At 33.2% G+C, this 13,694-nt stretch overlaps 1 protein-coding gene across 1 annotated transcript in view; it reads left to right on the top strand.

The window, feature by feature from the left end:
• The window catches only part of Spt-I (serine palmitoyltransferase subunit I), a 173,383-nt gene that overhangs the window by 141,765 nt on the left and 17,924 nt on the right, over positions 1 to 13,694 (top strand). The window contains exons 13-14 of the mRNA XM_090402250.1: positions 3,602 to 3,656; positions 12,177 to 12,291. Coding sequence (XP_090258376.1) covers positions 3,602 to 3,656; positions 12,177 to 12,291 — 170 coding nt within the window. The remainder of the gene's footprint in view (positions 1 to 3,601; positions 3,657 to 12,176; positions 12,292 to 13,694) is intronic.

Below are 13,694 nucleotides of genomic sequence, written 5' to 3'. Positions count from 1 at the left end.
AAGACCTTTATAAACTGCTCATTAAGTATCTCCACCTCACATTCTGCAACAACTGTCTTTATACCATTTTCTCCTATCACTGTCATCCTTCCATACTGATTCTTTCTTTTGCTGGCTGCATATCGAAAGAACTCCTTAGGATTCTTTTTGGCTTGATTAGTTAATTGCTGTTCATACCTCTCTCTAGCTACCCTCACCAACCAAGTCACCCTCCTTGCCTGGTCTTTGTAGATCTCATGGAATTGGTTATTTCGAATTCTTTTATGCTGCCTCCACAATGCCCTCTTTCTCTGTATCGCATGCTTCATCTCTTATCTTGCCACCTTCGTGATGTTTATTTCCCAAAGTCTTCCCATGACTTTTGTTTAGCTAATTTTACACAGTGTTTAACTTTCTTACATTTGTATGTATTCTCTAAGAGCACCAGCTGACTTATTCTCGTGAACGTTCAATATGCTCTCTTCTTTTCCCTCACTACTTTAACTTCCAGTGTCACTAACCTTTCCTTTCCCACTCTTTTTAAGTAATCCATAACACCTTAGATTAGCTCTGGCACCTCCTGTATTTTATGTGGTTTTCTTCTCCCGTTAAGTCTTCCTGACATATTGTAGCACTTCACATTTCTGAATTTGGCGATCCTGGTGCAACTGCTAAAATGGTTTTTCTGGCCTTGCAGACAACCCCACATGCCTCTCTGGCTGAATCAATCAATGTTTTCTTCAGGATTTGCCACTGAATCTTTAAGGTTTGGTTCCTGTTTTCAAATATTTTTCATTTTTTCTTAAATAATGTTTGTGCATTTTAGTCTACAGTTCACATCTGAGAGCTGCTCATCCTTTATTTGATTTAAAACTTTCTTACAAGTTCTTCTTTTCAATATGAAAGTTAATTTTATCCTGTTCAAGACTAAATGGTGATTACTTCCAATTTCAAATCCTCTGTACACTCTAGTGTCTTGCACCAGTGAGAAAACATCACTAGAGACTTGCCTCTTCTCTCCATGTGAATTTGCACACATTTTTATTTTGTTACATGGTGTTAGTAATAACCAGTCCATGTCCTGAGCAGAAATCCAACAGGTATTTGCTATAGTTATTATTAGCTTTGCTCTTTTCTCTGAATTTTCCCAAAACATTTTTGTATGTCTGACAATCATTTCCTACTCTGCTATTTAGATCCCCAACAAGGACCACCTTTTCCTTTTTCATTGTGTCAGTTGCTTTCTCTAAAGCCTCAAAAAATTCCTCTACTTCTACCTTAGTAGAACCTTCTATGGGACCATAGGCACAAATTAGTCTCATTGTCTAGTTCCTCATTCTGATATTTGCTCATATCACTCTACTTGATATTGCCTGCCATTCAAGAAGATTAGCCTCATATTTAGTGTTCAATACTATAGCTACTCCTTCTTTTCTCTGATTGTTATTTTCTGAATATAACATTTCATATTTATTGCTGAGAAAGATCTCACCAGTGTTTGTGTATTTTATTTCAGTCATTCCTATTATGTCGATCTGGTACTTATCCAGTTCCTCAGCTAGTTTCATTTCTTTGCAATTCAGGCTTTTTTTATGTTGATAATACCGATCTTGAATTCTGTTGATATTGAGTTGGGGTGTGTTTCAGTAGCTGACTTTCCGCTGTTTGCTCTGGTTCCATGGTGATGTCTCAGCTGGCATGAAATTTTGTCATGTTGTACCATCATTTTATGTTATGGTTTAAGCCAATAAGAATACAGTTTGGTTGGCTAAATCCCAAATTGCCAGCCCATCCTTGTTCATTCAGTATCCAGATAGATACCTAACAGGGTGCACCACGGGAAGGTGAGGATTGAACGTTAGGTCTGAAGCCCTGGTCGGTTCTTCACATTTCTTTATAGGCTATGTGGAGGTCTCCTCTCAGTTATACAGCTTTGACCCTTAAGCATCCCTTGCTTAAGGGTCAAAGTATTTCTGTGCTTAGAGTGCTAAAATAAAACTTGGGCAATCTAGGACATTAGCTACTGCTAATCTTTAAATAATATAATGAGAACACTTTGACACCTTTAGATGTCTAACATTCAACATTATATTTTAACGAGTTAAATCAAGCCTCCTACATTAAGATTAAATTTGCCATATGTCATATTTTAGTATGAATCTTTTGACTAGAAGGGAAAACTTAAGAGAATTAGAAAGATTAAAATGTGTTTTTTCTTCTGAATTTAAAATACCTGTGACCTTAATTACCAGCCCGGTTGGCTGAGGAGCAGATACAGTACGTGTTAGCATATCTGCTCCCCAACCACATATCTGCTCCCCAACCACAACAGGCTGCAGGTTTGAATCCTATTTTGGTCATGGATGTTTGTGAATGTCTTTAGATGGAAGATGCATTTCATCATTCAGTGTGAGACCATCTCTCTCCTTGCTTACTGGAGGCTTGAAATGACTTTCAAGTTTTATGTTTGGGCTCTAGAGTACGGTTTCTGGACTATTTAAAAAATAAAAATACCAAAAAAAAAAAAATCAAATTAGCGAAGGAAAAACAACTTTGCTCACCCATGGTACAAATATGCTATAGGTTTACAAAAAGGGGAAAAAAAAAAAAACTTTTGTATAGTAGGAACCATATGAGAAAAAAAAAACAAAGAGAAAGGTTTTCAGAGATTTATGAACAGCATTCATTTCTTTGAAATGAAGAAATGCTTTAGCTTGTCCAAAAGAAGAAACTTTTAATGTCAGGTTATTCCAGTTTGTGACCTAGAAGATAATTTTATTAAAACTTACTACTAATAATAGTAATCTAAATTATATTGTTGAGCAGTTGGGTTGTATCTTTATTTTTAAGAGCACTGTATAGAGGTTTTACATGGTCATATGTATGCAAGAATATAAATGCAGATGACATAACTTTATTAAATGAATTTCAGGAATAAGCTACTCAAGGCAGCAAATCCAAGTTTATTAGAAGCCTTTAGAGCAACGATTTTCAACCAGTGTGCTGCGAGAGGTTTTCAGGTGTGCTGCAAGATTTATGAAAACAAATTAATTGAAAGAAATAATGTCGTAATTTGTGCATTTATTTATTATTGTCTGGTCTTCCATCTTCTTGTGTGTGTGTAAATCAATCAAAATTATGACCATTTTTTTCCATATCATCAAAAAAAAAAATTAAAAGAATATATTTTTAGTGTGCCAGAATTTTAATAAAAGTCTTGGTGTGCTGTATTATGAAAAAGGTTGAAAATCACTGCTCTAGAGATCCAAAATTTATTATATGATGTATACACACAGAGAGAGAGAGAGAGTACTGATATCCTAATCTGTAGTATTTGTTTAACTTCATTAAACCCTTACATTCTTGTTAGTATATTAATTTATTTGTAATAGTAAATAAGTGTTCAGTACTACTGTTTATAATTTTCTTGTTAATTTATATAAATGAGATAAATGATTGCAAATACCTTGAATTTACACAAATATCTTATATGCATCATGATATGGATTTTTATTTTAAGTTTATTAGATTGAAATATTTGCATCATTCTAGGTATAATGATGTTTTTATATATTAATGTTTTTTTTTTTTTTATAATGAATCTGTTGTATATTATTTTCAGAGCTTCTCCTCTCATTAAGACAGAATGCTGTTATAATTCATCAGAAGTTGCAGAGGTAATGTTGCACTTAGAGATAGTTCTTCGATTCTCTCTCTCTACTCATTTTCTTCATTTTTTCTTTGTATATATGTATGTTATGTGTTTATTATATTTTTGAATTAATTTCGATTTATATAATATTTTTATGTTTGATTTGACCACTGTCTTGTGTACCCTACTGTAGTGTTTTGAATAACTTTTCTCTTATTCCATATAAAAAAATTATTCAAATTTAATGGGTATCACCTTATTTCTACTTGCATAGATTTTTGTCTATGCAAGTAGAAATTTGCATAGAAAATTTTTCATATATTAAAAATATATGACTTCGCATTGGTATATTCTTCTTTCTGGATAGTGACTCTTCTCATAATGGTTTTGCATTATGAGCAATTGATGTGGAGGCAACAGCCTGTATATACAAGTAGACTAGTCATGAAGTTACTTCATGTTTATGTTTGGATATAAGATTAAAACAAGCATATAATTCCTTGTCAAGTATAATATATATTGTAACCAAAAGAAAGATTTTCCACAACTGTCCTTCACCCAGAAATTTTAATAATAAGGTGATCCACCTTATTATTAAAATAAGTATTAATGAGCAGAGCCAGGTGCCTATAACACAGAATGCTGGCCCCATAACATTATCAAGTGCTCAACAGGACTGCAAGCAAAGTTCAATATGTACTTAAAAACCATTGAAATAACAATGGGAGACAAAACTTCAGTGGATCCTTAAACACAGAGGTCCAGATGCTCTAGAAAATGACCAAGCTCTGCACACAAATTATTTATTTAATTATAATACCAGATGGAATTTTTTTCAGTAAATGTACATCATGTTGCAAAATTATTTTTTGCTCTATTTTTTCTTTCATTTCCTGGATTTATTTACTTTTATCCCCTTTAGATAGTACTACTGATAGTATCAGTATTAACTCCTCATGTTTTCTGAAATTATCAGTAACTTAATCATTATCATGTTTACCAGTAGCAGCCCATGAAGTTTTAAGTGGTGGTGCTGCCTATACAAAATAATAAAAAAAATCTTTTTTTCCCTAATTAGTAACCAATTTATTAATAAATAAATCTGTAGATTTATTTATTAATAAATTGGTTACTAATTAGGGAAAAAAATTATTATTTTTTTATTATTTTGTATAGGCAGCACCCCCACTTAAAACTTCACGGGCCACCACTGATGTTTACTATTAATGATTAAACAATGAATGCATTACAAAACAAGATTTCTAATATAAGAAAATAGAGGTGATTTTGAAATTGCAAGAAAATTATTCCTTTTTTTTTTTTTTTTCTTTAGCACAAATCCCTCAAACAATTGAAAAACACAAAGAAAGAACTTAGAATTGTTAGCAGCTAACCACATGTGAGTCATCCAACAAAGATTGGATGATGTTTGGATCCTCACCAGACTTTCTTTGGGAAGAGCCATCAGAACTGAACTGTAGGTAAATGAACCAAGATAATCTAAAATGGTGAAGGCGTTCTTCTCAACAACCAGTACAGTTATAACTGGTAATTAGCTTACAGAATTAACAACACATATAAAGTATATTAATTAAAGGCAACTTTAATGAATAACTTCTATATTTCGGCAATGTTACGTTGCCATCTTCATCTTGCTACAGACCATATAAAAAGTTAGCATCCCTTATCCGCTCTACCAAAGACCAACCACTTCCCCTAGACCTACCTGGTGTATACCAGGTCCCTTGCAGCTGCAAATTGTCCTACTTTGGCCAAACAGGCAGGACAGCAAATATCAGGATATCAGAACACAAAGACTAGATCCGGTTTCGTTTCACCAGTACAGCCACTCTGGGCTGGCAGACCATGCCTTAAATATCCACCATAGAATTCGTTGGAAGAAAACTAAAATAATACACCGCAGCAAGTTTAAGTACGAAAGATTATTCAAGGAATCATCAGCAGCTCTAAAAAACGTTCCAAACCTCAACAAATTTGGGTGCATGAAACTACCCTAAATTTGGGAGACTTACATTATGAGAACTTCAGCCCAACAGCCAAGACAACCAAATTAGCCTGCCAGAGGGCACCATTAGGAACAATATTAGTTTCTTGCTTTCTTCCTCGTTTTCTTTTGTTAGTGTTTGCGTGCAGATACCATATTTTTATGTTCCTGAAGATGACAATGTGACATTGCCAAAATATAGAAGTTATTCATTAAAGTTGTCTTTAATTAATATACTTTATATGCGTTGTTAATTCTGTAAGCTAATTACCAGTTATGTATGACCAATGTATAAGCCTTGCTACTAGAACCAGTACACTTGTGCTCAAATAAAAATAAAATGAATTAATTAAAAAACTTTGCACATAAACTAAAATTGCTGTTACTACACAGTAACATACATGATAGCTGCTATTCAGTTGCTGTTTTAGTGTAGCAACTGTTGTGATCGTCCAGATAAGAAGTTATACATTTCTATTGTACACTTGACTTTCACTATATCAAACTCATAGGAACTACAGAATAGTTTATTATGGTGGATAGTTTATTATTATTACTTAATGCTTCCAAGGACTCATTAGAAGGACACTCCACTTTACATAACCCATCCTCTACACTTCTTTATATCTCTATCTACACAAATGTTACTATTTAAAACACTATGCCAAATCCATCAACTACACACAAAATGAACAGATGGATTTCTTTTGGCTCACTTATAGACTTTGACTTTTCTTTGATACTTTGTTATAGTGGTGTGTGCCATAGTGAGAGCTGACTATATTATTCATAAGATAAATATCAAAAAGGAGGGTCTAAAATTAAAGTATAATTCATGCTTTATTATTTTGCTGCAATATATATAAAAGAAGACTAATAATAAATAGGATAAATCAGAAGAATGATATAATGAATACCTAGCAATGATCCAAGTAGAAGGAAAAAAGAATGAATAGTTGATATTGGTAGGTGATTATTGAGCTAAAATAATATCTATGTAATTAAAATATTACTACTGGGAGAGAGACATCATATAATACCCAAGAAAATGTTATATCATTGCATAGCTTGTATGGAGAGAGGCCATGCTAGGAATATTTTACCACTATTTTTCCACAAAAAATAAAGTATCACATAGAATAAGGAACTATTTTTTATTATTTTCTCAACTAGTTTTGTAAAATTCTTTTATTTCACTTCATCAGGATAATTACATGAATAAACTAAAAAAGTAGAAAACAATAATAACAGTTAACAACTGTAGTAAAAATATTTGAACATGAATAATGATGGAAATTGTGCATTTGCTATTATGCTGGCTTGTTCATAGATTGCTGTGTACTACTGGTATGTACGAGTGCAGCTTGATGAATTAGTGAAGACCAAAACTGATATAAAGTCGTCATCCTTTGTTTTTTGTTGCACTGTGGAGGATGTTTCATTATTTCATCTGATTCTTTAAATGCTCTTGCAGAAAAAAAAAAAACGGTTTATCTATGTGGAGAATTTTTGTTTGTTGCCATATTACTTGATGCTGTGTTTTGGTTGTATATGCTGCCAGTCCTGACTTGTCTTCCTTCATTCTTAATGTCCTTGAAGTGTTCTGATCAGCATACTTCTCCAGAACTGCCTGTCTGTCCTATGTAGTGTAAACCACAACTATGGCCGATCTCATAAACACCTGTTTTTTTTAAGTGGCAGATGTGAAGGTTTAGGAGGTTTCAGGTGATTAGAGATCTTGTTGATTTGGAAGAAGTCAACTTTTATATTTTGTTGATGAAGCAGCTATTTTTTTGTCTATGGCTGATTGTGTATGTGGAGGGGGGGGGGGTTCAATCACTGCTCTCTAAAGTGTTAATTTTCTTGTTCATCTGATTATTTTGGAGGTTGAAGTAGGATTTTTATTTTTTTGCTTCATATTGTATTGTAGCCATTTTTTTGGCAGGATTGAACTCAGGTATTGTAGCTCTTGTTTCTTTTTTCTATGTTAATGGAAATTCTGTAAGCCCCATCATGTAAGGAACTGTTCCTATCATGTTAGGAATGGATGCCTATTTTTTGCACCAGGTGGAGATGGGATGTGGCATGTAGGTAACATCCTGTGTTTGTTGACTTCCTATAGACTCAGAAGTTGAGTGTGTTTTATTTGGATACCTCAACCAGTGTATCCAAAAATGGTAAAGATCTGTTTGTCTTTAATTCAACGAATTTAATTAGAGAATGAATGTTGTTGAAGTAGGTCACAAAATCTTCTAATTGAGTAATAGTACAAGGCCAGATGATGAAAATATCCTTGACTCATCTTCGCCAGATTTTAGGCTGTGTTCCTTGACAGTGGATCTCTTTAACACCATCAATAGCACATTTTTAAAATTCCATGATGAATATTTTGAACAGAAGGAAGGATTGGGAATGGATTCTCCTCTCTCCTTCCCTCATTAGCAAACTTTGAGTGGTTTGAAAAAAAACAAAAAAACAAAGCCTTTCAGTATCAAGGAACACAACCTAAAATTTGGCAAAGATATACCAGCTGAAATGATGAAACATCCTATGCAGTGCAACAAAAAACAAGGGATGATTTTACATTGTTTTATATCATTAATTCATTATTTATTTGTATTTATATTTATATTGTATTTATATTATACTTATATTTATTTATTTATGTATTTATTTACTAGTGGTATACAGCAATCCATGAATGAGCAGCCAGCATAATATCAAATACACACATTCCATTGTTATTCATGTTCAAATATTTTCACTACTATTGTTAATCGTTAGTACTTGTTTTCTAGTTTTCGTGTAATTCTCTTGATGAAGTGAAACAAAAGAATTTCATGAAGCTGGTTGAGAAAATAATAAAAAAATAGTTCCTTATTCTATGTGATACTTTATTTTCATGGAAAAATACCAGTAAGCATATTCATAAAATGAATGTTATATACTTCATTGTATTCTATGAAATGTGCATTAAAGATAAACACCCAGAGAGAGAGAATCTATAATCGTCACGCATGCACGCACACATACACATAAAGTTATAACTTGGCATTAAGTATAGCATTCTTAATATGTAATAAAGTCATTCTGGACACCTATCTACCAGTTCACTTAATTCCATTAACATAATTGGAAAGGACCACTTATATAGGTTCTTGCAGGAATTCCATGATCTCTCCTGACCATATTGCTCATGGTCTGTTTGCTAATATGGACAAGAAGTTCATAATATAGCCTCATATATGCTTTCTTTTCTTTCTCCAATAAAATTTTCATGCTTTAATAGTACAGGGTGATTCAAAAGTCTACATAGGGGAAATGGTCACTTTTTTTTAACACACTCTCACTTTTAATTTAATCCTCTATCCAAGTGTAAGCAAACAAAGTTTGTGCCTGAAGTATCTTCAGAACTGAAGCAACTCATGGTAAAGGTGGACTAAGCTCTCATCACTCATCTTGGTATCTGCCATAATGCAAAGCACATCTCCTTGTGGACATGCATAATGCTATGCATTAAGGGAAGGGCCACTACACAGATTGGTTTTTGTTTAGGTCTTTATTGAGGTCTCGTCAGTGAGATCCAGAGGTGGTGATACTAAGGTGGAAGTAATGGAGAAGTCATATTTACCTATACGAGTTGCCAAAAGGTGTCTCACCTTAGTATTAAATTACTCTGAATTAGAGAAAGATGTTGGAAGTTTTTTCCCATTTGGTTAGACTATAATAATAATCGTATGATGATACACCGCTGTGAGTCCCCTTTACGAGGAGGTACAGCACCATCTCAGTCCCCCCCCAAAAAAAAAAAAAATTTATTCGGGCTTCGGAACCAGCATAGCTGACGAATCAGACCTATGGCTGGGTCAGTATTCCTGACTGTAATCCGTGTGTGTTCACTGGACTGGTTTACCTGCTTGCGGGATGAAAAACCCCAGATAAACTGGTGGAAAAAACCGTGCTGTCCACGCCCAAGACCGGCTAACTTGGCTATGGCTGAGGAAGATCCTTAAGCTCCTCGCATCATCGATGGGAATCGAACCTAGGACACTCCTTCCCCAGGCATATGGAGAAGTAATTCCCCAAGAATTAATAGACTATAATAAATTTAGTTTAATCCTTTATCCAAGTGTAAGCAAACAAGGTTTGCACCTGAAGTATCTTCAGGACTGAGGCAACTCGTAGTAAATGTGGACTAAACTCTCATCACTTGTCTTGGTCTCTCATCACTTCAGACACAAACTTTGTTTACTTACACTTGGATAAAGGATTAAACTAAATTTATTATAGTCTAACCAAGTGGGAAAAAACTTCCAACATCATTCTCTAATCCAGAGTAATTTAATAATAAGGTGAGACACCTTTTAGCAATTCGTATAGGTAAATATGACTTTTCCATTACTTCCACCTTAGTATCACCACCTCTGGGTTTGACTCACACTGAGGAAACCTCAATAAAGGTTGAAACCGGTCTGGGTAGTGGTCCTTTTCTTAATACATAGCATTATACATGTCCGCAAGGAGATGTGCTTTGCATTATGGGAGATACTAAGACAAGTGATAAGAGCTTAGTCCATCTTTACCATGAGTTGCCTCAGTCCTGAAGATACTTCAGGATCAAACTTTTGCTTACACTTGGATAAAGGATTAAACTAAATTTATTATAGTCTAACCAAGTGGGAGGAAAAAAAGAAAAAAAAACTTCCAACACTCACTTTATTCACAAAACGTGCTCTACACAGTTGCTGTTCCTTTGAAAACACGTACAGATACCTCCCACTCATGATCTTCTGTTAACCAATTGGCATTATTATGTGTGTAATTGCGTTTTGAATGCATTCCTTTAGGTGATTTATGCTTTTTTTTTTCTTTTCTTGGTATGCCATAGTCTTCAATTGTCCCTCACAAATAAAAATCAAGTGGGTTGAGGTCTGCAGAGCTTGAAAGCCAATCCATAGGACTACAGTGACTAACCCAGGAACCCAGAATCTGCTGATCTAACTATCGGTGCATGCAGATACCATAATTGGGTGATGCTTCGTCAATGCTGAAAATAAACTGAAAATTCTCTGTCATTGTTTAACAAGGACAGTATGATCATGTCTTACTACATGTTTAGGTACATTCAGATTTGTGTCTTCACACCATCAGTTTTCTTGCATCTTTGAGGGACCTGTTGAGTGCAGATTGGAATCACTCCAGTAATATAGGTTTTTGCAATTAACTTCTCCTTTAACATAAAGAATTGGTTTCATCAGTAAATTAAATCCCAAATGAAAAGTTTGCATCACCATCCAATTTTTTTATTGTCCATTTGCAAAATTCTATCCACCTATCCTGGTCATCTTCAATAAGATGTTGCAACATTTGCATTTTGTATGGATGCCATTGTGCTTTTCATAATGTGGATGATACTTGATTGGCTGACACCGCTTTCTGCAGAAAACTGTCATGCAAATGCTCCCAGCACCATGTTGGTCATACCTTCATTGGTGGATGTTTGTGGATGACCTCTTCTTAGTTGGTCAGTCTAAGTCTGAACTTCTCAGTAAGCTTGGCAACAGTGTAATGTGCTTGCTATGTCTCCTGTTAAATTCCATTGCATCCTTACGAAAACTTCCTAATCCAGCCATGAAACTGATTTTTGTTTGCTCTTCTTTTAGAAAGGCATTTTATTAATGGGACACCATTCCTAAAAGAAGCAAAAAAAAAGAAACTTTTGAATCATCCTGTGCTTATGTCCACTAGCATAAACTTGACTATATGGGCAACCAAGCCATCAACTTTTACATCCTCAAATCACTGTCTTGACTATGGATTTGTTTTTGTGTCTCACTGTAAATCCTCCACAGTTTCTACTGGAGCATGTTGCCAGCTATATGCACAATATCATATGAATAAGCAGTGCACATGTGAATATACAAGCATTGTACAAATAAATATAAAATCTTCTGAAATATAATAATGATAGGTAATGGGGAGAGTTAAAAGATACATAGTATAATATCAGTGGTTATAGAAATAAATATAAAATATAGTGTTATATGCATGGCTCTTTTCAAGAAAGGAGAGTTGGTAGTCATAGCTGCATGTCATATTATCAGCCAGGAACTTTTTATGTGATTTGCATGTATTATTTTTGTGGACGGCTTCTTGAACTTTTTTGTGTCCACCACAAAGTTTTTTTTTTTTCAGACGTTTTGCAGATTCATTGCATGATTTTCCTGGGTCAGTCAATAGATTTTGCCGCTTGATCTTTAAGGTTTTGTTGTTTTCAAACTATTCACTTTTTTTTAAAAATAATATTTGTATATTTAGGTCTACAGTTCATTCTGAATCTGCTTAACTTTAATTATTTTTAATACTTTTGTAGTTTTATTTTCATAGTGATATCATTAACAATAATGTAATCAATAAGACTTCTTTTGTTGTCTGTGTTCTTTCCATGTGAATTTATACTTCATTTTTGTGTAACTGATTTTTTTTTAGAAAAAAAGGACATTTTTCTTAAAAATGAAATTATCAATTTCTAATTTATAGGATACCAGAATTATTTGTTAAAGGTGAGGATATATCTCCTATCAAACACATGTGCTTTGCTGACAGCATGAAGAAAGAAGAATGCACTGTTATATTGGAGAAAATAGTTGAATATGTAAGTAAACATTTTTTAATATTGGATAATGACCAATAAATTCATCACTTGCTTTAAATAATTTTAGACAAACTGAAATGCATGCTGTTACATTCATATGATTATGCAGAAATCGTTTTGCTTTACATGATTAATGTATCCTGCGAAAACACCGTGCTAATTAAAAATGTGTTAATCAAATCAATACAATATACCAAATGCTTATATAATGTTTATCAAATATAATAAGCAATAAGAAAAAATTAACTCATCCATGGGCTTTCAAAATCTTGACTAAGTTTTTTAAGTATATTTATGTTTACTATTTTTACTGCCATGACTATAAATGATAATAAAATGTTAGAAACAATTGAAAGTTTATTAAACCCTGCATAATATGTATTCATAATTATACATACAAGTGTATTTAAAAGAAAATTATTTTTTTGAGAATATTTGGACAAGTTAGTTTGCATTGTCTTTTGTTTCTTTTTCTTTGTTTACATCTCATGGTAACAGCTCATAGCTTTCTACATTCCAACAGACTTGCATACTGCAATCAAGGCTAGGGTCAATATCCATAAGTTGTTACTGTTTTAAAATTTCAAAATACTTTGCACTGTTGCCTCATTCTGTCCAAAATCACATGCGATTTTTGACATACTTATCACATACTCATATTCCTTAATTAATTCAAGTTTTTTCTCTAAAGTGATAACTTTGTTTCTTCTTTTTATCATTGGCACTTGCTATTTCACTCTTCCTTTTATCCATAATCAATGTTAATAGGTATTTTTTAGTATAAAAATGTTTATATAAGGCAGCAGACAATTAATCAGCACCCACTTATTTAATGGTAGGTTGAACCACAAATCCTACTACACTCACCATATGCATGCATTCTTTCTCTCGGGATTACTCAGTGATCAACATTCATTACGTAGAATTTATGGAGACAAAAACATGTTATTGCAATTACTTTACTTATAACTAAGAAAAATAACACTTTACATTTCAACTTCTATATCAAGGTCATCATCAGGAATATATATATATATGAACTACAACACAAGCTACATCACAATACACATAAGTAAGCTATAGTATAACTACTTTGTTAACCATTTACACTTGGCTTACCTCTGATGAGGGGAAAGGTAAAATTTTAAATTAAAAAAAATTAATTAAAAATCTATTAAATAAAATATATTTTATAATACAAAAAATATAATAAAATAAAGATGTGGTAAAAAATTAAAGTTGAACTACATCAATTGCTGCTCTGGAGTCCTGTTATATTTAGGTTCAGTTCACTGATCTGATTTTCTTGTGTTGGGGTTCTGCTATCTTGTTTTTCTGATGTTCTATATCTGTATGTTATATGGGTTGCAGATGGGTCTTCCAGATTCTTGGAATTGCTAATT

The sequence above is a fragment of the Typopeltis vanoorti genome, chromosome 12 (genome assembly GCF_054136105.1).
Source record: "Typopeltis vanoorti isolate ZY-2024b chromosome 12, IOZ_Tvanoo_1.0, whole genome shotgun sequence".
NCBI lineage: Eukaryota > Metazoa > Arthropoda > Arachnida > Uropygi > Thelyphonidae > Typopeltis > Typopeltis vanoorti.
The sequence above is the reverse complement of the archived record's forward strand: the minus strand, read 5'-3'. Positions and strand labels throughout refer to the sequence as shown.